This window comes from Macrobrachium nipponense, chromosome 19, assembly GCF_015104395.2.
Source record: "Macrobrachium nipponense isolate FS-2020 chromosome 19, ASM1510439v2, whole genome shotgun sequence".
Taxonomy (NCBI): Eukaryota; Metazoa; Arthropoda; class Malacostraca; order Decapoda; family Palaemonidae; genus Macrobrachium; species Macrobrachium nipponense.
Window position 1 is genome coordinate 34,181,151 of NC_061088.1, and position 22,605 is coordinate 34,203,755.

At 45.6% G+C, this 22,605-nt stretch overlaps 1 protein-coding gene across 1 annotated transcript in view; it reads left to right on the top strand.

Annotated features, from left to right (window-relative positions):
• Positions 1-1,420: 1,420 nt before the first annotated feature.
• LOC135216006 (E3 ubiquitin-protein ligase RNF34-like) overlaps positions 1,421-22,605 on the top strand; it is a gene marked incomplete in the record, with an annotated part of 72,673 nt that continues 51,488 nt past the window's right edge. Inside the window, 2 exon segments of the mRNA XM_064250930.1 lie at positions 1,421-1,729; positions 16,771-16,990. Of these exon segments, the coding sequence (XP_064107000.1) occupies positions 16,826-16,990 (165 nt within the window).

Sequence of the window (22,605 nt, forward strand, 5' to 3'; positions counted from 1 at the left end):
TCATGAGGCATCAATGTCTATTATGCTGAGTAATAAAGGGTTAAGGCACTCGAGCAAACAACTGATTTCAAGAAATGTTTTCCTATGCAAGCACAGTACTAATCCAACAGTCAAATCGTTTGTGACTTCTGGTTAGTAGTTGCAGATGCAAAAAAATACTTTTACATATTAAAAAAGGATAATGGTAACTCCATTTTTTTTTTTTAAATGCAGGTGGATTTCGATGGTTCAGGATCTGAAAGGTATTAATGTTAACCCGGTATGAAGCCACCCATTTCTATATTGCGTGTTCGAGAAATTACATTAATAATAATAGAAATGAGGGTATATTACTTTGATCCCCGAGGGACGTACGTATGTGGGTACCTCATCGCTTAATAGTGGCACGTACGTACGCAAGGCAGATTCTCCTCTCTCTACCCAAGGTCCTTTAAATATAATTTGAGTATACTATACTTTAAGGACCTTGTCTGTACCTGTTTTGCACACGAGACGCATTCGTATGAGTGAGTCATGGTTGTAGTGCCTACAACAACACCCATTCGCTATAAAAGAGAAGTAGGTTCGAGTCCATATTAAATTTTAACGCGGTTTTTATTGTCTATGAAGAAACTTGTCTTCCTACACGTGACGTTTCTTTTACCTATCTTATAATTTATGAAATAAACAAATTTACCACGTCACAAACATGTTTATGTTGGAAATGGCATATTGATAGTACACTATTTCTTGTACTGAAATAGACTGCATATTTCGATAGAGTGGTCATCCGCCATCACCACTCCCCGCCCCCTTCCTCATCCTTCTCTCTCTCTCTCTCTCTCTCTCTCTCTCTCTCTCTCTCTCTCTCTCTCTCTCTCTCTCATATCGTATATGTGGTGTAAGAAGATGACTTACAAAAAAAATCGGTCTAACCTACAAACTAGTTCAAACCACTTTTATTTCCAAGAAGTGGCTTGTTTGTCTTGCCTCAAGGTTATGCGCGCTTAGCTTAGTTAAAATTTGCCATTTAGGGTAGGGGAAATTGATTTTTAAAAAAATACCGCGTATTTCACGTGCACCTGAGTTATTTGTTCAAGTTTAGCCAGAAAATGAGGTACGTAGTGATAAAAGTTAGTTGACAATTTGCCCACCAGATGTCACAGAGGTAGCTGTCAACAAACATTGGTAAGGGTTGCATCTGAGTTCTCTTGTATGTCGTAATTAGTCACTAATTACGGATCTGGTAGTGTACGTGATAAGACGACGCCTCAGGCACAGGTAGTAATGCCATCCCAGTTGCCTTATGTTTATTAATGTCCGCCTGCTTTGCCTGAAACCTTAGGTATCTGGCTTCAGTTGTAAGTCACGAATTGTCACAAGTTTTACCTACTGTTCTCACGATAAACTTAATTTGTAATGACTCATCGTTTTTATGGATTGGAAATCATTACTACCTAATTGTGAACATATGGGAAGGAAATCAGAACTTTGCCCCGAAAATGTGGGATAATGTATACCCTGGATACCTTTTTCCGGTAGGCTATTTGGCCCCCAGCAGTAGGTATACGTGTGCAAGGCTTAGGCAGGCAATAGGGGAAACAACCGTCAGGACTAGCCGAGCCACTTTCTACCGCGTTTGAAGCCACCCTCCGGAAAAGTATTTTAACACGTCCTGACACCCGACATGGTCATCAGTCATGAGTTGTTGGTGAGAGCAGGAGCTCGAGACCTCTATTCTCCTTTCGAAGTAAGTCTAGCTATTTTCTACAAAGGCAGAAATTAAGGCCATATTTTATGATTAAACAGAGGGTAATGAAAAGTCTGGCCCTATGCAGTGCTTACTACCAACATGACGCTTTCGAAATTTTTACATAAAACTAGCCTACCTAATGAACATTTCGAAGATTGACGCCATCCCAATGTTTGCAGAGTCGCTTGTGTCAACAAACTTCCCATTTCCTGTGCTAAATCTGCACACCACTTGTACAAACCCATAGATGTTGGGGCACTTTCATCACAACAATCGCAACAACTTCCAACCACTACTAGGGGGAAACACCAGTGACTACCAACCCTTATCACGGTGGACAGGTCTTATTCACTCGATATTTAAATGGTGAAACAAGAATACAATTACAACTCCAAACATACCATTCAAAAGATTGAAGTTTCGTCAACATAATGTGATGTGATATATAAAAGCCCCATACAAACTAAAATAAGCATGTGAAGCTCTTCGTAAAATATATTTTCAAGGCAGTTTTGAAATCCAATATGGCGCCTACCGTGTGGATGTACAGGTTCTGATCAGTGACGACAACCATCTTTCCCAGCCTTCCCAGCACTCATTTGAACAATTTTAGTGTATATATGTAACATTTATTGATCCTACTCAAGATTGCAGTTGTAATCAGCACAATAAAACAACATTTTGTTGCCTATATTACTGAAAGTATGAAACTTTTTATTCCCGGGGTCATGGTTTGAACTGAATTTATTTTTTACCCTTGTAATCGGTGGTTTTTATCCTTACTGCCATCACAACTGAAACTCCACAGTGCTTATTTGATTGTTATTATACACATTTTGGTCTCAATTCACTCCACATTGCACTTTAAACAAGTTGCTGTTCCTGGTTCCTAAGCGCGCACCACAAACACAGTTACGAACAGCAGATGACGAAACTGCAAAGTTTTATTCCTTAAATTGTTTACTTTACTCGTTATTTAGTTCAACTTTACCTTGTTATTTAAAAATTTTAATTTAATTCATGTATATTATCCCTTTTTTGCAACAAAATTACCCCGAAAAATTACAGATATTTCTAAAGTAGATACAATCCAATGTTTCTAACCTTTTCGTACATCTGGCTGCCGAAAACCATAGAGGAACGATTACGGATAAGTGGATTATATATATTTTTGTTTTGCTTTTTTGTTTTTGCTAGCACTTTTCATTGATTTAAGTCTATATTAGTATTTTGAATTTCTTTAATAACTGTATGCCAGAAATAAATGTAACCTTTAATGTTTGCATGCTAAGAATGGAAAAATCATCGTTGCCACATTAGTGGAGGCTTCACACATACGCCGATTCATTATTATAAACTGTTTCCATGAATTCTAGTTGTCATAGTAATGCAATAATGATAAAATTGCTTTAATATTTATGTATAAATAAAGATATATGCCACGAAGGGCAAAAAAGGGATAATAGACATGTATTAAAAATATTGCAAAAAAGGGAACTGACAATTTTTCGGTAGAAAGAAGAAGCGTGCACTAAATAATTATTTAAATGAATAGTTAAACAGCAGTATAAGGTCATGAATTGCATAAATTTTTTATATATTCATGATCGTTAATTTGAAAGTATTTGTTGTTGAAAAAGTAACTAGATTTCTGACTCAAATATCAACAGTTTTGCTGTGAACAGTATCTACGGTGCTGTTCCCACTCTTCTATTGTTTATCAGTGTTGCCAATTGGTATGTGTTTACCCTCCAAAACCGGGGAAATAAGTGAAATGTAACGTATCTATTTGTAGTGTATTTACATAATAGAGCTATTTTCATGTAGACCTGTGTGCCTCGTATCAGAACAGGAGACTGGACAACTTTTGCTCCACATTTGATTACCCGAGAGCAATAGCATTTGCGCTCTCCTACTGGACTGGTCAGGCATCGAGGCGTAGGTCTTTCCCCCACTCTAACTGGTGGGGGAATTGATGAAAAAGTTCCTGTCCTCTACAGGGATGACTCTAACCCTTATCGCTCCCTTTTGGCCCGCTCAAGAATGGTTCTCAGAGGTTCTGGAATGGATAATGGACTTCCCAAATCCCTTCCATTAAGGAGAGATCGGCTCAGACTACCCCACTTCGAGAGCTTTCTCAAATCCTCCCCGCTCTCTGCCTGACTGCCTTTTCAACTTCGAAAGAGCGATAGGATTTTCGCGAAAGGCTCAACATTACGGGTGTACCAGTCGAAGTGGGAAGTCTTTCGATGATGGTGCAGGTCGAAGAAGCTGTCCTCTTCCATTACCTCTGTGACCGACATTGCTGATGTTCTTCTCTTTCTGAGAGAAGAATCTCACCTACCGGTATCCATAATAAAGGAGAAGCATGCTCTCCGCTGTCTTTAGAGACAGAGGTCTAAAGATAGCGGTGGACAAGGATCTTCATGATCTCATCCGGTCCTTAGAGACCTCCAAGAGAAGTCCTCACTTTCACCCAGTTGGAATCTGGACGTGGTTCTCAAATCCCTCACATCCAACAAGTTCGAGCCTCCCCATCAGGCTTCTTTTAGAGACCTGACGAGGGAAGGTATTTTTCTCTTGGCCCTCGCAACTGCTAAGAGGACAAGTGAGTTTCTTCCTTGCACTCGTGTGTCGGATTTAAAGGAGACTCGGCAATATGTCCTTTTTAGCTATGATTCCTGGCAAAGAACAAAAACCCCTCAAACCCTGGCCCAGAAGCTTTGAGGTTAAGGGACTCTCCCCCTTGGTAGGGATGGAGATTGAGAGGTCTCTTTGCCCAGTCAGGGGCCTTAAGTTCTATCTTCAAAGGAAGAAACAGATTAAGGGTAGCCTAGAGAATCTCTGGTGTGCGGTGAGGGACCCAAGAAGACCCATGTTTTTAACGGCCTGGCCTTCTTTGTGAGAATTGTCATCTCGGAAACACATGGGGCGTGCAAGGACGACTCCTTCAAGCAGCTTAGAGTAAAAGCACATGAGGTGCGAGCCATTGTGACTTCTTTATCTTTTCATAGGATTTTGTCTATGAAGGACATTCTAGCTGCCACTTACTGGAGATGCAACTCTGTCTTTGCATTCCACTACCTGAAGGATGTAAGAGTGACTTACGGGAAATGCTTCTCACTAGGTCCATACGTATCTGCGGATTCGGTGCTGGGACAGGGAGCTGATGCCGATCCTTAATTAATTTTTAGAATTTGGTGTGGGGTTTTTTAGGGTTGTTTGAAAGAATGTTCGGGGCAACTTCTTTCAATCTTATTGCTAACCCGGGTGTTAGGATCAGGTGGTCGGGATCGGTGTTGTGCTCCTTGATTATGCCATTAGGCAAGGTGTTTTGTCATATAAGTGGTTTAGCGCCCTTTGACAAAGATCCTCAGGATTCTGTCGAGTAAGCGGTGACAGACGTGAGGGGTTGGTGGAGGGGTGTAGTCATACAAAGGGTGAGAGGGACGAAGTCCCGGCCTCCCATGTCTAGGCTAGCATAGCGGTGGAGGGATGGGGGGGGGGGCGATGAGTCCCTGGACCCTGTAGACAGGCGGCTAGGTACAATATGCCTGAGCACCGAGTGTGTCCCATCTCCCTCCCCCCCTCCCCCGCAGGGCTCTCCCCCCGTTCCTTGAGTAGACTCGGATAGGCTAGCTGGTGAGCGGGAAGGAAGGGGGGGGGGGGGTGGGGGGGGAATGGGGAGGGAGGTGGGAGGTCGGTAACAGGGTGGCTCGTACGCGATCAACTGGAACCTTTCTCAGCCGGGTGAACAGACACACGGTGAGAAAAGACCAGTCGTTGAAGGAAGGCCTATAGGCCAGCCAAGCCACAGCCAAAGCACACGAACAAAATAAATATCAATAATGAGATAGCTAACTAGCCTAGCACGGGGGTGGAAAGACGAAATAACAACATGGAGGAGAGAAAGGGATTTCCTGAAGGCCTAGGCTAATCGCAATTAGCCTAGTCCTCACGCAGCCAGACAGTATGCTGTACCGAAGGAATCGGGGGCAGGCGACTGGGGAACAGAAGGATAATACGAAGGGACAAGGTCCCCACACAGGAAGAGGAATGGAGCTCCTAACGACAGAGAATCGAGATCAGACTAGGCTAGCCTACGATCCGAGACATGCGGTCGGAGCGAACAACCCCGTGAAGGGCTAAAAAGAATAAAATCAAGCTAACTGCATTACATGATAATAAATATAATTGATAAGGTAAAATACTGCGTAACATCATATGTCCAGATAGTATAGGAGACCAAAAGGAGCATGAGAGACCGCCATGCGGTCGGCGAGTAGGAGAAGGCGGCGCGAGAACAATGATGCTCTCACTACCTCACTTCTATGACTCAGAAAACGATGAAGATCTTATAATGAGATCTAAAACCTTAAAAGCAGTACTTAACTTGGATGCAGAAGCTTGAGCCATCTGGATCAGGGAAAGAATTCCAAACGAAGCGAGATTACAACACAAAGCAAAAAAGCATGCAACGCTAACGAGGCTATCAAAAGGAATGACGCCAGAGACGCTCACTGTAGTAGTAGCGGGTAGCGGGGCTTTGGTGCGGCTCCTCTGTAGCGAGGGATTTTGGCGGAGAAGGAAGCTAATTGGCAAGGGACCTCTGGTAGTGGTTTCCACTCGCCCTTTTACTATACCGACACCTTTATCCTTTATTATAAGGTGAGCGAGCCAGTTATTCTGGCACTATTGTTTCTCTTTTTTTCTCTGGTATGTATAGCAATATTTATACCGTAGAAATGAGGATCAAGGATGCATTTCACAGAGCGACACGGGCTGAGCCCAGAAAGTGTATTTTGATGCTATTTTCATGACTAAATACATTTTTATGATACAAAAATTATTTACTAATTTTCAAATACTAATATTGATTAATGCTATATTAGTAAGTTCAATAAGATTAAATGATATCACATAATATTAAAAATAGTAATTCTCTCTCTCTCTCTCTCTCTCTCTCTCTCTCTCTCTCTCTCTCTCTCTCTCTCTCTCTCTCTCTCTCTCTCTCTCTCTCTCTCTCTCTCTCTCCTAAAGAGAAGTAGGTGTATTTTTTTTTTGTATGATAAATAAATGATTTACTATTTTCAAATATTAATGTATACAGCAATAATATCAATTCATTAAAGAAAATACTAATGTGAATTAGTAAGGTTTTAGTTTATAAATTTGAAAAATTATGTAAGAATTAAGGAAATCCCAGTCTTCTCTCTCTAACTCCAGGTACTAAAGCTGTCAGTTATCAAGTAATGGGACTGGAGGGGAGGAGCTGTTGTGTTGTTGCCACCAAGTGTTCATGCAATTTTCTCTCTCTCTCTCTCTCTCTCTCTCTCTCTCTCTCTCTCTCTCTCTCTCTCTCCTCATTTACTGAGACTCAAAAATGTTTATAGTACATGTACTATATGTTTTTAATACTTTCAAATAATAATAATAATATAACTGTAATTACAAAATTCATATTATGTGATAGCATTTTAAAGAAGTACAATAATCTATCCATTTCACTCTTTTAATTAAGGATAACTCAACTCTCTCTCTCTCTCTCTCTCTCTCTCTCTCTCTCTCTCTCTCTCTCTCTCTCTCTCTCTCTCTCTCTCTCTCTCTCTCTCTCTCTGACTGAGATGAAAGAATTTTTATGGTACTAGTATGTAAAATGTTTATTGATATTTTCTGTTGTTAATAACAATAATAATAATAATAAAACTGTACGTAATTACAAAATTTGTATGTGGTAGTATTTTAAAGAGATAAAAATGACCTTTCCATTTCACTTGTAAAGATAACTCTCCTCTCTTACTGAGATGAGATAATTTTTATGGTAGATGCATATGTTTATTGATATTATCAAATAATAATAATAATAATAATTTCAAATTAAAATTCTTCCCTTCGTCTTTTTCTGTTATCAGTTTCCCTACCTTCTCATAACTCCAGTGACGCTCGGAACTGGGAAGCTGTCAAACATGTCAAGTAACGGTGCCATACAATGGTCAACGAATTTATGGTTTTTATGCAATCTCTCTCTCTCTCTCTCTCTCTCTCCTCGTCTCTCTCTCCCCTCACTCTCTCTCTCTCTCTCTCTTCTCTCTCTCTCTCTCTCTCTCTCTCACTGAGATGAGATCATTTTTATGGTACATGTATGTAATAAGTTTATTATTAATATTTTCCAATAATAATACTATAATATGTATAATAATAATACTATAACTGAAATTACAAAATTCATATGTGAGTATCTTAAATACAATAATCTTTCCATTTCACTCTTTTAAATACTGTAAAGACAACTCACTCTCTCTCTCTCTCAGCAAAAGAATTGATATACAGACAAGCATAATTGTTCAGTCCTCTCTCTCTTCTCTGGAAAAGATGGATGTATTTATATTATGGAGTTATTCTCTCTCTCTCTCTCTCTCTCTCTCTCTCTCTCTCTCTCTCTCTCTCTCTCTCTCTCTCTCTGTTATTGGCTGTTTATATATTTCTAATGGTAAAGTGTTTAAGATGACTTTGAAATGATATTAATAATACCAATTCAATGGTATATTTGGCGTAGGATGATACTTTTAAGTATACATTTGGTAATTGAACTTTCAAGATAGGCAGATATAGGCATTTTTAGAGGGGAGTTCTAACTATTCGCGGGTTTGAGCTATTCGAGGGGGTGCCTGGTACACATCCCCCGCGAATATGGGGGGAACACTGTAGACCTTTTCAGAGAATACATATGGATATCCTGGGAAATTTTTGTGAGTCTAGATATGCGAATAAGTACTTGTTAGTGATAATAGATGAACTTACAAGGATAGTAGAAATTTTCCCTCTTAAGCATAAAACGGCTAAAGAAGTAGCTGTAGCCTTTTTCAATACTAGTGTCGTTTGCAGATACGGCTCACCCGAGGTTCTATTGACCGACAATGGCAGAGAATATGTGAACAAAACCTTGGAAAGTTTAGCGGAAGTCATGGGGAAACAGAAAGTAACAATTATTTCATACAGACCTGAGGCTAATGGTTTGTGTGAACAAGCAAACAGGAAAGTGCTCGAGGCTCTCGGGAAGACTGTAGGTGGTAATGATAAGAATTGGGACAAATATATTGATGTTGTTAGACATAGTATTAACACTGTGGTTAGTGATTCCATTAAAATGTCTCCATTTGAAGCTTTGTTTGGTTGCCCAGCACGAGGCACACTTGATTTGCTAACTATACCTCGTCGTGGGGAGGATACGATTGAGTCGTTGATATCCACAGCGAGAGAGAGAGAGAGACTTGCTTGTCTCAGCCGTAACCTTGAAGCCGCGACCAGAGAGATGGTAAAGAAAAGTACATATATAGACAAGGTATTTTTAAATATCAATGTGAGGAACGAGTTGAACTACAAATCAGGCCTGAAATTTGAAGGTCCTTTTAGAGATATTGAGGAAAAAGAGATGGTTTACAAGCTCAGCCTGCGTCTACAACTATTTGTCGAGTTCTGCTTATCTTAGTGACAAGGATGAGATTTTCTTCAACGAACGTTACACAATTCCAGCGATTGTGGTTATGCTAGCAGTCATCCTGATTACAATTTGTGCATTAGGAGTTCTTAAACTTCTGTGCATCCAGCGAGGCACAAGGGTTCCAGCAACGGAGGCAGCCCTAAATCATGTGGCAAATTAAAACATTGTGCATTTGTGAGGTCGAAGCCTCTACAGCCAGTTGCTAGGGGGCTCTTAAGGTGGGGCTGAGGATTGTGCATTTGTGCGTGTAATGATGGGTGCGATCGCCTGATACTTTTAGTGAAAAAGTCACACGCTCCGGAGGCAAGGCAAGGGATGGTTTGGTGGACACCAGGTGGTGTTATAAACCCATCGAAGAGGTATGACATATTTAAATAACTTAGGAACAGTTGCCTTTGAAAAGAGAGAAGTGTGAAGTGTATACATTTATTTAACATTAATTGTGTGGTGGGAAATATAATGGATATATCTCTGTTTTAGATGGGTCCCGTATCATTATTCCAGAGACGGATTCTCTAAGACTTGACTATCAAAATGTAGTGGTTGAAAATTTTGAGAGTTTGGGGTGATTACTTCATTTTGTGTTCATCTAGTTTGGGAAATAAATAGCATATTTTTGTATTTATGTGAACTTATTAGCCTGGTTTGACATTGCTTGCAGAGAGAGGCCGGCCAACTACTGAAAGGTAAGGTTGCCACTTGTGTAGTTTTGATATGGGTAACTTATATACAAACTTCATTTTATTATCAAAATATCATTTTATGATGAAAATGTCATGGTCTTGATGATTACTGATTTCTTAGCAGGGTATGCAGGATTATGAAATAGTGTGGCTTGAATAATCTTATTTCTGTGCACTGCAGTCTCCCTTTCCTTAGGAGTTTGCTTCCTGCTGAAGTAAGAAAAAAAACATTTTGTTCATGAGACTTACTTGGCAGATATATATATATAGCTGTATTCTCCGAAGTCCGACAGAATTTCAAAACTCGCGGCACACGCAGTGGGCGGCCAGGTGGTAGTACCCATTCCCGCCGCTGGGAGGCGGATATCAGGAACCATTCCCATTTTCTATTCATATTTTTTTCTGTCGCCGGTCGGTAAACACCTGTTTACAGACCTCCGCCCAGGATTTTTGGATTTTGACTCGTTATAAGTATCTGGATTGTCTTTTGGTTTTGACTCTGGATTGTTGGATTGGCATACGCGATAGTGGACTGTTTTTGGATTTTGGATTGGCTTTTCTTTGAACGTGATGTCGGGATCAAGTTCAGTGAGCTTCAGAGTGTGTGTGAGAAGTGATTGCAAGGTGAGGCTACCGAAATCATCGGTAGACCCCCACACGGTATGTATGGGGTGTAGGGGGCATGTTTGTTTGCTGGTTGATCGTTGCATTGAATGCAAAAGTTTGACTGAGGATGAATGGAAGGTGTATGAATCCTATCGGCGTAAGTTGGAGCGCGATAGGATCAGGAGGTCTTCCTCCAAGAGCGGTTCTACGAAAGGTAAGGGAAGTAACATTTCTCCTATTTTAACACCAGTAGAATTTGCTTCACCTAATCCTGTGTTGTTGCCTGAGGGCCCTAGTTCTGTGTCTGGAGAAGGTAATGCCCTTTCTCTGATTCTAGAGTCACTACGCACTCTAGAGTCCAAAGTGTTGGCCCTTGAAAACGGCTCGAGTAAAGTGTGTGATCGTGCCCCTAGTGTTGTGGAGGGGGCGTCAGATCGGCCCCATAATGCCTCTAGGTCTAGACCTCTGTCGGACTCCCAGAACTCAGGGAGTGGGCATGTCGAAAGCCGCAAGAGGGTTTACGGGGGGCTCCCACCGATCTGGCGTCCCTTCGGCAGGACCTGTTGCTACTTCCCAGGCTGCCAAGGAGCGTGCTCAGGCTCGCATCCTTAAGGACTGTTTTTCGTCCTCCGAGGCGCCCTCCCCGCGCAAGGGGTGGAGCGCTCGGAGTGACTCGCGTCCGTTGAAAAGGACTTTTCCTGGGGAGGACGCTTTACGTCCCCTCTCTCCGCTCTCGTTGCGGTCTTCGCCTGCGTCGTATGACGCGTTTCCTCCACAGAAGAGAGGTAGGACGTCGTCTGAGGACGACGCTGAGAAACGCTTCTCTCGCGCCTCGGAGAGGCAGGTTGCTGTTCCTTTGAGAAGGAAGGAGGCGTCCCCCCGCCCCTCGTCTTCTCGCAGGCGCAGCCCTTCACCTCCTCTCGGTTCTTCACCTACGAAGAGTATTCTTGCGTCGCTTCAAGACCAATTGTCGGCCTTGATGGCTCGGAAGACTCGCCCAGCAGCAGTTGAGCCTAAACGAAGGAAGGACGCTAGACTACCTGTCAAGAGGACGAGGCAGTCTCCTTCTCCGTCTCCTCGTTCGTCTCTGTCTCCACCCGCACGTCAGGACGCCTTTGAGGACGCTCGACAGGACGCCTTGGAGGACGCTTTTGATGACGCTCGGCAGGACGTTTTCGAAGACGCTCGTCGGGATGATTTGCTTGACGCTTTGCCTGTGGAGAAGGCTTTCGAGAGCGCTCAGAAGGACGCTTTGAAAGCGAAAGCAGGACGCTTGAGCGTGAGACGTAAGGACGCTCCTCGAGAGAGACTAAGAATAACCTCTCTTGACGCGCAGCGCGGTCAGGACGCTCGTCGTGGTTCGAGCTCTAGAGATCGACAGAAGGTCGGTCGCTTTGAAGAGGCTGATATTAGTCTTCCTCGAAAGCCTTTGTTGAAGGCTAGACCCGTTGGGCGCACGCCCTCTCCAGAGGTTCAATCTCCTTTGCCTCTTCGGGAGGAAGGAGAGTTTAGTAGTCCGGCGGATTCAGTGGAGGAAGAACAGCCGTCAGAGTCGTCAGTTTCCGACTACAAGGTGCTGGTTCGCCTTTTACGTTCCTTGTTTGGCGAAAAGTTCCAGCCTGCAGCTCCTAAGTCTCCTCCCTCTCAGTTTTCGTCTTCGAAGTCGGGCGGAAGTTTCGAAGTGGTGGAGATGAAGACTTCCTTGTCCACTAAGAGAGCATTCAAGAAATTGCAGGATTGGATGGAACGTCGGAAGGACAGGGCAAGTCGACTTTCGCCCTTCCTCCTTCAAGACTCAGTGGGAAAGGCGGCATTTGGTATGAGACCAAGGCTGAAGTAGGAGTTAAGATCCCTTCTTCTTCACAAGGGGACTTTGCTAGTCTGGTGGACGCCCAGAAGAGATCACTGTTATCGTCAGCTAAGATTTCATGGACCCCAACGGAGATCGACCATCACATGAAAGGTCTGTTAAAGACTCTGGAAGTCTTTAACTTCCTAGACTGGTGCCTAGGAGTCCTGATCTTCAATCTAGGATCTTGATTCTTTGAGTCTGGGGGAGCTGTCCAATGTGTTGTCATGCATGGACAAGGCCGTCAGGGATGGTTCGGAAGAGTTAGTGTCTCATTTCGGCACTGCTTTCCTCAAGAAGAGAGCGCTTTTCTGCAATTTTACAGTGAGGTCTGTTTCTGCATCGCAGAAGGCAGAGCTTCTCTTTGCACCTCTTTCGAGCCATCTCTTCCCCCAGGCTATGGTAAGGGACCTGGCAGTGAGCCTACAAGAGAAGGCTACCCAGGATCTCTTAGCCCAGTCTTCAAGACGTCCCGCAGTCCCTACCACGTCGTCGTCTGGACGACCTCCTAGGAAGGTTAAACCCTTTCGTAGCGCTCCTCCCTCGAGAGCTGCTCCTCGAGGGAGAGGACTTGCAAGAGGAAGAGGTTCCTTCAAACCTAAATCCTCTAAGTGAAAAAGAAAGTCCTTCAGATGCCTGTCGGAGCCAGGCTAAAGTTCTTTGCGGGTGCGTGGAGAGAGAGAGATACAGATGCGTGGTCCCTCAAGATAGTGGAACAGGGGTACAAGATCCCCTTGTGGGACCCTCCTCCTCTGTCTACGACTCCCAGAGATCTTTCCCCGTTATATCAAGGGAGATCAGGTTCTTTTAGATCTTTTGGAACAAATGATCATGAAAAGAGCGGTGGAGCAGGTCTTAGACCTGGGGTCACCAGGATACTACAACAGACTTTTCCTGGTACCAAAGCAGTCGTCGGGGTGGCGTCCAGTCTTGGACGTAAGGAGCCTGAATCTTTTCGTGGAAAAGAAAAAATTCAAGATGGAAACACCTCAGTCGGTTCTAGGAGCCTTAAGACCGGGCGACTGGATGGTGTCCTTGGACCTACAGGACGCGTACTTTCACGTGCCTATCCACCCTCTTTCAAGAAAGTTTCTGAGGTTTATGCTAAGGGACAAAGTTTGGCAATTCCGAGCCCTTTGTTTCGGTTTAAGCACGGCTCCGATGGTATTTACCATGATCATGAAAAACGTAGCGAGATGGTTACATTCTGCAGGAATAAGAGTGTCCCTGTATCTCGACGATTGGCTGATCAGAGCATCGGCAGAAGAAAGGTGTCTGAAGGACCTTCACTTCACTTTGGCCTTGGCGAAGTCCCTGGGACTTCTGGTCAACCTCGAAAAGTCGCATCTGACCCCAACACAGTCCATCGTGTATCTGGGGATTCAGATGGATTCAGTGGCTTTTCGAGCGTTTCCGTCCCAGGAACGACAGCTGCAAGGCTTAGAGAAAGTCTCGGCATTCCTGGGGAAGGAAGCTTGCTCGGCGAGGGAATGGATGAGTCTGCTGGGAACCATTTCCTCGCTGGAAAGTTGTTTCCCTGGGGAAGACTACACCTCAGACCTCTCCAGTTTTTCTTAGCAGACGAATGGAGAGTCAGAGAGGATCTGGATGCGACCCTTTTCATCACCAAATCGGTGAAGAACCATCTAAGATGGTGGTTAGATCCTCGGAAGTTTCGAGAGCGGTTGTCCCTAAAGCTTCTGAGCCCAGACCTAGTGTTGTTTTCCGACGCTTCGGTGTCGGGATGGGGAGCAACACTGGGAGGGGAGGAAGTGTCAGGCACCTGGAGGGGGGAACAGGTGTCCTGGCACATCAATGTAAAGGAACTAGCGGCGGTTTTTCTGGGCTACAGTTCTTCCAACAAAAGGTTGCAGAGAAAGAGTCCAAGTCAACTCGGACAACACCACAGCCCTTGCGTACCTAAAGAAGCAGGGAGGTACACACTCCCGTCCTCTGTTTTATTTAGCGAGGGAGATTCTGCTGTGGGCAGATGCGAGAACGGATAAGGATCCTGACGAGATTTATCGCAGGAGTCCAGAACGTCAGAGCAGACCTTCTCAGCCGACAAGATCAGATCCTGCCGACGGAATGGACGTTGCACCAGGACGTCTGTCGAGAGCTCTGGAGACTGTGGGGGTTAGTCGACCTATTTGCGACGTCGAGAACAAAGAGGTTGCCTCTTTATTGCTCTCCGTGCTGGATCCGGGAGCAGTCGCGATAGACGCTCTGCTCTGGGACTGGACGAACCTGGACTTATATGCCTTCCCGCCATTCAAGATCATGGGGGAAGTAGTAAGGAAGTTCGCGGCATCGGAGGGGACGAGGTTGACCCTGATCGCCCCGATGTGGCCCGCGAAAGAATGGTTCACAGAGGTAATGTCATTCATCTAGACTTTCCGAGGACATTGCCCTGGAGGAAAGATCTACTCAGACAGCCCCACTTCGCAAGATATCACCGAAACCTCTCCGCTCTGGGTCTGACTGCGTTCAGACTATCGAAAAACTGGCCAGAGCGAGAGGTTTTTCTAAAGCAGCTGCAAAGGCAAGATCGCCAATGGCTAGGAGAACGTCCTCGAGAGCTGTTTACCAAGTCGAAGTGGGCTTCCTTCAGGGCATGGTGTAGAAAGGAGGGAATTTCCTCTTCCTCTAACCTCTGTGAGCCAGATAAGCCGATTTCCTGCTATTTTTAAGAATGTGCAGAAGCTGGCGGTCCCGACCATCAAGGATATAAGAGCATGCTGTCGGCAGTCTTCCGACACAGAGGACTAGACCTGTCTGATAACAGGGATCTTCACGGATCTCCTGAGATCATTTGAGACATCCAAGATACCTCAGGCGAGGCCTCCTTCTTGGAACCTGGATTTAGTCCTTAGACTGTTAATGTCGAGTCCTTTCGAACCTCTACATGAAGCGTCTCTTAGGAACTTGACTAAGAAGGCTCTTTTCCTAACTGCTCTGGCGACGGCGAAGAGAGTTAGCGAAATTCAGGCCATTTGTAAGAGAGTGGGCTTCAAAGGGGACAATGCTGTCTGCTCTTTGAGTCCCACTTTCTTAGCAAAGAATGAAACCCGTCGAACCCTTGGCCAAGGAGCTTTGAAATCAAGGGTATGACAAGCCTTGTGGGCCAAGAACCTGAGAGAGTCCTGTGCCCTGTCAGGGCTCTAAAGTTTTATGTCCACAAGACTAAAGAAGTACGAGGTCCCTCAGATAATCTCTGGTGTTCGGTTAAACGACCCGATATACCGTTATCCAAGAACGCTTTGGCGTTCTTTCTGAGGGACGTCATTAAAGAGGCTCATTCGTCTTCCACACAGATCGATTTGAGCCTCTTGCGAGTGAAAGCTCACGAGGTTAGAGCTGTTGCAACCTCGCTTGCCTTCCAAAGGAACATGTCGATCAAGGACATCCTTGACGACCACCTTTGGAGGAGCAATTCAGTATTCGCCTCACACTACTTGAGAGATGGGAGAACGATATACGAGGACTGTTGTTCTCTTGGCCATACGTTTCTGCAGACACAGTCTTGGGGGCTGAAGGTAGCTCTCTCCCTATCCCTTAGTTAGGTTTAGGTTAGTTTTTAGTTGATGTGTTTTTTGGTTGTGGTGAGGCTTTGGTGAAGACCTCCCATCTTTTAGCTTAGTGTTCAGGGGGTCTTTGTTAGTTGGTCAGGTGGTGGTCAGTTGCTTCGTTGCCCTCATTTGTATGGCTCTATGCTCTTGTCACATTGAGGTCACGTCCCCGTTGACAGAGCATTCAGAGCGCACCAGCACTACAGGTCTCCACCTGGCTGGCAACTCTGATTAAGCACAAGCAGGCTGTAGTGACAGTAATCACAGAGTCTACTTTGCAACAGGTGAGAACCAAGGTGTATATCATCTACTTAATTTAAGTTTCCTACCCAAAATCCTTATTCTGTCCTCTTCCCACCATCCGAATGGTGGGATTTCAGCTATATATAATATTGCCAAGGTAAGTCTCCATGAACAAAATGTTATTGTTATAATACAATTAAGTTTGTTCATACTACCTGGCAGATATATATAATTAAGTGCCCACCCACCTCCCCTCAGGAGACAGTGGCACTGATAAAATATGAATAGAAAATGGGAATGGTTCCTGATATCCGCCTCCCAGCGGCGGGAATGGGTACTACCACCTGGCCGCCCACTGCGTGTGCCGCGAGTTTTGAAATTCTGTCGGACTTCGGAGAATACAGCTATATATATATCTGCCAGGTAAGTATGAACAAACTTAATTGTATTATAACAATAACATTTTTAATGCCTGTACTACATTTCATAACTTATTGTTCATTTGATATTTTTTCAAGGGTATTTGTATAAACAAATGTTTTTGTAGAATTTTGTTCATTTTAAGATTTGTCTTTGTAATCTTTCAGGTGTTATTCTATGGAATAATGTGGTAGCTGGTTTGAAAGAGGATCTTCACTTGATATGCAGGGGGGAAATCAAGGCTGCGTAGGGCCATTTTCTTTGTGGTGTAAGGAGGTTTGGAAGTGCTCTCCCAGAGTTTTCCCGAGTTACACAACTGCTGCAAAGACGCCTGAGATGGGTGACTGCGATCAGTGTAATGCAAAGTTCACCATCCTTAAGAGAAAGGTGAGGTTGTGAACACTGCTGTTTTTATACCATGTTTCCATTAGTAAACATTGCTGGTTTTATACCATGTTCCCATTAGCAATTACATGATTTTGCCCTTAAACTATTATTCTACATGGACTGGCAAACTAGTAAATGACAGAATTGTATTATTTCATTGTTTAGATGGAAATTATTTGGTTTATAGTTTTGCCATTATGCCTTGACCACAGTTGTTAAATTAATTTTTGAGAGTTGTAGAAAATTTTACTTGAGAGTAATAAATGGCATTGTAGTTTGTTCATGCCACTTACCTGACAGATATATATATAGCTGTATTTTCTGAAGTCCGACAGAATTTCAAAACTCGCGGCACACGCAGTGGGCGGCCAGGTGGTAGTACCCATTCCCGCCGCTGGGAGGCGGATATCAGGAACCATTCCCATTTTCTATTCATATTTTTTTTCTGTCGCCGGTCGGTAAACAACTGTTTACAGACCTCTGCACAGGATTTTTTGGAATTTGACTCGCTTTTAAGTATCTGATTGGTTTTTTGGTATTGAATTGGATTGTTGAATTGGCATGCGCGATAGTGGACCGTTTTTTGATTTTGGATTGACTTTTCTATATAAGATATGTCTGGATCAAGTGCTGTGAGTTTCAGAGTGTGTGTGAGGGCTGATTGTAAGGTGAGGCTACCGAAAGCGTCGGTAGACCCCCACACAGTATGTATGAGTTGTAGGGGGCATAATTGTTTGATTGATAATCGGTGCAATGAATGTGAGAGATTGACCGATGATGATTGGAGAGTATATGAGTCCTATCGCCTTAAATTGGAGCGCGATAGGATCAGGAGGTCTTCCTCCAGGAGTGGTTCTACCAAAGGTAAGGCTAACATCTCTCCTACATTAACACCTGTAGAGTTTGCAACCCCTAAACCTGTGTTGCCTTCGGGCTCTGATTCTGTGTCGGGAGAAGCGAATGCTCTCTCTCTGATTTTGGAGTCTCTTCGCACTCTGGAGACCAAAGTGAAAGCCTTAGAAACTGGCTCGGTGCAAGTGTGTGATCGTTGCCCTAGTGTTGTGGAGGGGGCGTCAGATCGGCCCATAATGCCTCTAGGCCTAGACCTCTATCAGACTCCCAAGACTCAGGGAGTAGGTATGTCGAAAGCCGCAAGAGGGTTACGGGGGCTTCCCACCGATCTGGCGTCCCTTTGGCAGGCCTTGTAGCAAAGTCCCAGGCTGCCAAGGAGCGCGCACGAGCGCGCGTCCTGAAAGAGTGCTTTTCGTCCTCCGAAGCGTCCTCCCCGCGCAAGGGGTGGAGCGCTCGGAGAGACTCTCGTCCTCTGAAAAGGACGTTTCGTGCGGAGGACGCTTCACGTCCTTTTTCGCCACTTTCGTCGGAGGATGCGTATGACCCCTTTTCCGCCTCAGAAAAGGGGTAAGATCTCCTCCGATGAGGACGCTGGGTTGCGTGCACAGGCGCGTATACCTGAGAAGCAGGTAGCTGTACCTGAGAAGGAAGGAGGGGCGTCCCCTCGCCCCTCGTCTTCTCGCAGGATCAGTCCTGCTTCCTCTGTTCGTTCTTCCCCGACGAAGAACATTCTTTTGTCCCTTCAGGACCAGCTATCCACGCTTATGGCTCAGAGGACTCGCCCAGCAGCAGTCGAGCCTAAGCGGAGGAAGGACCTTAGACTGCCTGTCAAGAGGACGAAGCAGTCTCCTTCTCCCTCACCTACTTCGTCTCGTTCGCCGATCGCTTCTCCTTCGGCGATTCGCCGATCTCGTTCGTCCTCTAGAAGGACGTTACGTCAGGACGCTTTTGAGGAGGACGCTCAACACGACGTTCGACAGGACGCTCGTCAGGACGCTAGGCAGGACGCTAGGTGGGACGCTTGGCAGGACGCTTGGCAGGACGCTTGGCAGGACGTTCGGCAGGACGCTCGTCAGGACGCTTGTCAGGACGCTCGTCAGGACGCTCGTCAGGACGCTTGGCAGGACGCTAGGCGGGACGTTCGTCAGGACGCTCGCCAGGACGCTAGACAGGACACTCGCCAGGACGCTCGGCAGGACGCTTGGCAGGAAGCTCGCCAGGACGTTCAGGGCTCTTTTCAAGACGCTTTTGGGGATTCCGACCAAGAAGTCGTACCCCAAGACGCTAGTTTACGCGCACAGGCACGTATTCCAGCGAAAAGGTCTTCCTTTCGTTTGAGAAACGTAAGGACGCTTCTCTGGCAAGTGAGACTGCCGCGGATGGCGCTAAGGACGCTCGTCCTCGTCAGGACGCTCGACCTTTCATCAAGTAGTAAGCGTCATAGAGAAGACAGCCGCAATAAGGCTGCCTCTAGCAAGGATAGGGGTCCTTTGATCAAGCCAAGACCCGACATTAGGACGCCCTCTCCGGACAGACGGTCTCCTCTTCCGTTTAGAGAAGAAGGAGAGCTGAGTAGTTCGGCTGACTCGGTTGAAGAGGAACCTTCGGCGGCCCCTTCAATCTCGGACTATAAAGTCCTCGTGCGGCTCTTGCGTTCTTCTTTCGAAGACAAGTTTCAGCCCGCAGCTCCCAAGTCTCCTCCTTCGCAGTTTTCTTCATCTAAAACTGGAAAAACCCCGGAGTTTGTGGAGATGAAAACTTCTCTCTCCACGAAACGTGCCTTTAAGAAACTCCAAGATTGGATGGTACGAAGGAGAGATCAAGGCAAGACGACCTTCGCCTTGCCGCCAGCTAGACTTAGCGGGAAAAAGGGGGCATTTGGTATAGAACCAAAGATGAAGTAGGAGTTCGTATCCCTTCGGCTCAAGGAGATTTCTCCAGCCTAGTGGATTCGCAGAGGAGGTCTCTTTTACCCTCTGCTAAAGTAACCTGGACCTCTACGGAGACTGACCATCATTTGAAGGGTCTGCTCAGGACGCTGGAAGTGTTCAACTTCCTTGACTGGTGTTTGGGAGTTCTGGATCTGCAAGCGAGAAGCCCAGAATCTCTCAGTCTGGGGGAGCTGTCCAGCGTGTTAGCATGTATGGCAAGCCGTCAGGGATGGTTTCGGAAGGGAGATCGTATCTCATTTTGGAACGGCTTTATTTTGAAAAAGAGAGCTTTGCTGTGCAACTCAACAGCTCGTTCGGTAACTCCAGCTCAGAAAGCGATTTGCTGTTTCGCCTCTTTCGAACCATCTCTTCCCCCAGACTTTAGTAAAGACCTGACGAACAGTTTGCAAGAGAAGGCAACTCAAGGACCTTTTGGCCCAGTCTACAAGACGGTAGCCGTACCTTCAATCTCTTCAGCTGCGGTTCGACCGCCGAAGACGTTTAAGCCCTTTCGTGGGCTCCCCCCTCGAGAGCAGCTCCTCGGGAGAGGGTTTTCACCGAGGAAAGAGCTTCCTTTAAGCCAAAGCCTTCCAAGTGAGAAGCATGTCCCTTCAGACACCAGTCGGAGCCAGACTGAAGTTTTTTGCGGGAGCGTGGAGAGAGAGGGACACGGACTCTTGGTCCCTCAAGATCGTGGAGCAGGGGTACAAGATCCCCTTTTTAGATCTTCCTCCTCTTTCTACGACTCCCAGAGACCTTTCTCCATCCTATCAGGGAGAAAAGAGAAATTTGTATTATCGATCTCCTTCAGCAAATGATCGACAAAAGAGCGGTGGAACAAGTCGCGGACCTGGGGTCCCAGTTTTTACAACAGGATCTTCCTAGTAACCGAAGCAGTCGTCAGGTTGGCGCCTCAGTTCTAGATGTAAAGCAGGCTCAATCTTTTCGTGGAAAAGACCAAATTCACGATGGAGACGCCTCATTCTGTTCTGGGAGCCTTGAGACCGGGCGACTGGATGGTGTCCTTAGACTTGCAGGATGCGTACTTTCACATCCCGATCCACCCTCTTTCAAGAAAGTATCTAAGGTTTGTCTTAGACAAAAAAGTGTGGCAGTTCAGAGCTATGTGTTTCGGACTGACCACGGCTCCAATGGTGTTCACGGTAGTTAATGAAGAACGTAGCGAGGTGGCTACACTCTTCGGGGGAATAAAGTTTCCCTGTACCTCGACGACTGGCTGATCAGAGCGTCGTCGAGAGAGAAGTGTCTGAAGGACTTGCAGTTCACTTAGCCTTAGCGAAGTCCCTGGGGACATTCTGGTCAACCTCGAAAAGTCAGCTCTGACCCCCAACACAGTCCATCGTGTATCAGGGATTCAGATGGATTCAGTGGCTTTTCGAGCGTTTCCGTCTCAGGAACGTCAGCGGCTAGGCTTAGAAAAGATCTCAGCCCTTTCTAAGAAAGAGACTTGCTCGCGAGGAATGGATGAGTCTGCTGGGGACCATTTCCTCTAGAAAGGTTTGTTTCCTTGGGAAGACTGCACATCAGGCCTCTCCAATTTTTCCTAGCGGACGAATGGAAGGCCAAGGACGATCTCAATGCCATATTGAGAATATCGCTTCCGATCAAGAACCATCTAAGATGGTGGTTGGACCCTCAGAAGCTTCAGGAGGGCTGGTCCCTAAGTCTTCTGAGCCCCGACCTAGTGTTGTTCTCCGACGCTTCCATCACGGGCTGGGGAGCAACACTAGGAGGGAAGGAAGTGTCAGGCTCCTGGAGAGGGGAACAGGTAGCCTGGCATATAAATGTCAAAGAACTGGCAGCCAGTATTTCTGTCCCTGCAGTTCTTCGAAAGGAAGTTGGAGAACAAGATTGTTCAGATAAACTCGGACAAATACCACAGCACTCGCTTATTTAAAAAAATCAGGGAGGAACACGCCAGAACGTTGTTTTCCCCTAGCGAGAGAGATTCTGCTGTGGGCAAAGATAAGAAATGTGACTATCCTGACGAGATTTCATTGCAGGAGTGCAAACGTCAGGGCAGATCTTCTCAGTCGTCGGGAACAAGTCCTACCGACGGAATCGACCTTGAACGAAGACGTTTGTCGAGACCTTTGGACGTTGTGGGGACGTCCACTGGTCGACTTATTCGCGACGTCAAGGACCAAGAGACTTCCTCTTTACTGCTCCCCGGTCCTGGATCCAGAAGCAATCGCGGTAGACGCTTTGCTTTGGAATTGGACGGGTCTAGACCTGTACGCCTTCCCACCATTCAAGATTTTGGGGGAAGTCATGAGGAAGTTTGCGGCCTCAGAAGGGACGAGGTTAACCCTGATCGCTCGATGTGGCCAGCGAGAGAATGGTTCACAGAGGTCATGTCTTTCCTTGTAGACTTTCCAAGGACATTGCCCTGGAGGAAAGATCTACTCAAGCAGCCCCACTTCGAAGGTTTCAACCAAAACCTCTCCGCTCTGGGTCTGACTGCGTTCAGACTATCGAAAAGTTGGCCAGAGCGAGAGGTTTTTCGAAAGCAGCTGCGAGAGCAATCTCACATGCAAGACGTGCTTCCACAAGAGCTGTTTACCAATCGAAGTGGGATTCCTTCAGGGCATGGTGTAAAAAGGAGGGAGTTTCCTCTTCCTCGACCTCTGAACCAGATAGCTGATTTTCTGCTCTTTCTCAGGAATGTGCAGAAATTAGCGGTCCCTACCATCAAGGGATATAAAGCATGTTGTCAGCGGTTTTTAGGCACAGAGGCCTTTTTTATTGACCTGTCTGACAACAAGGACATTCATGACCTTTTAAGTCTTTCGAGACTTCGAAGGTTCCTCA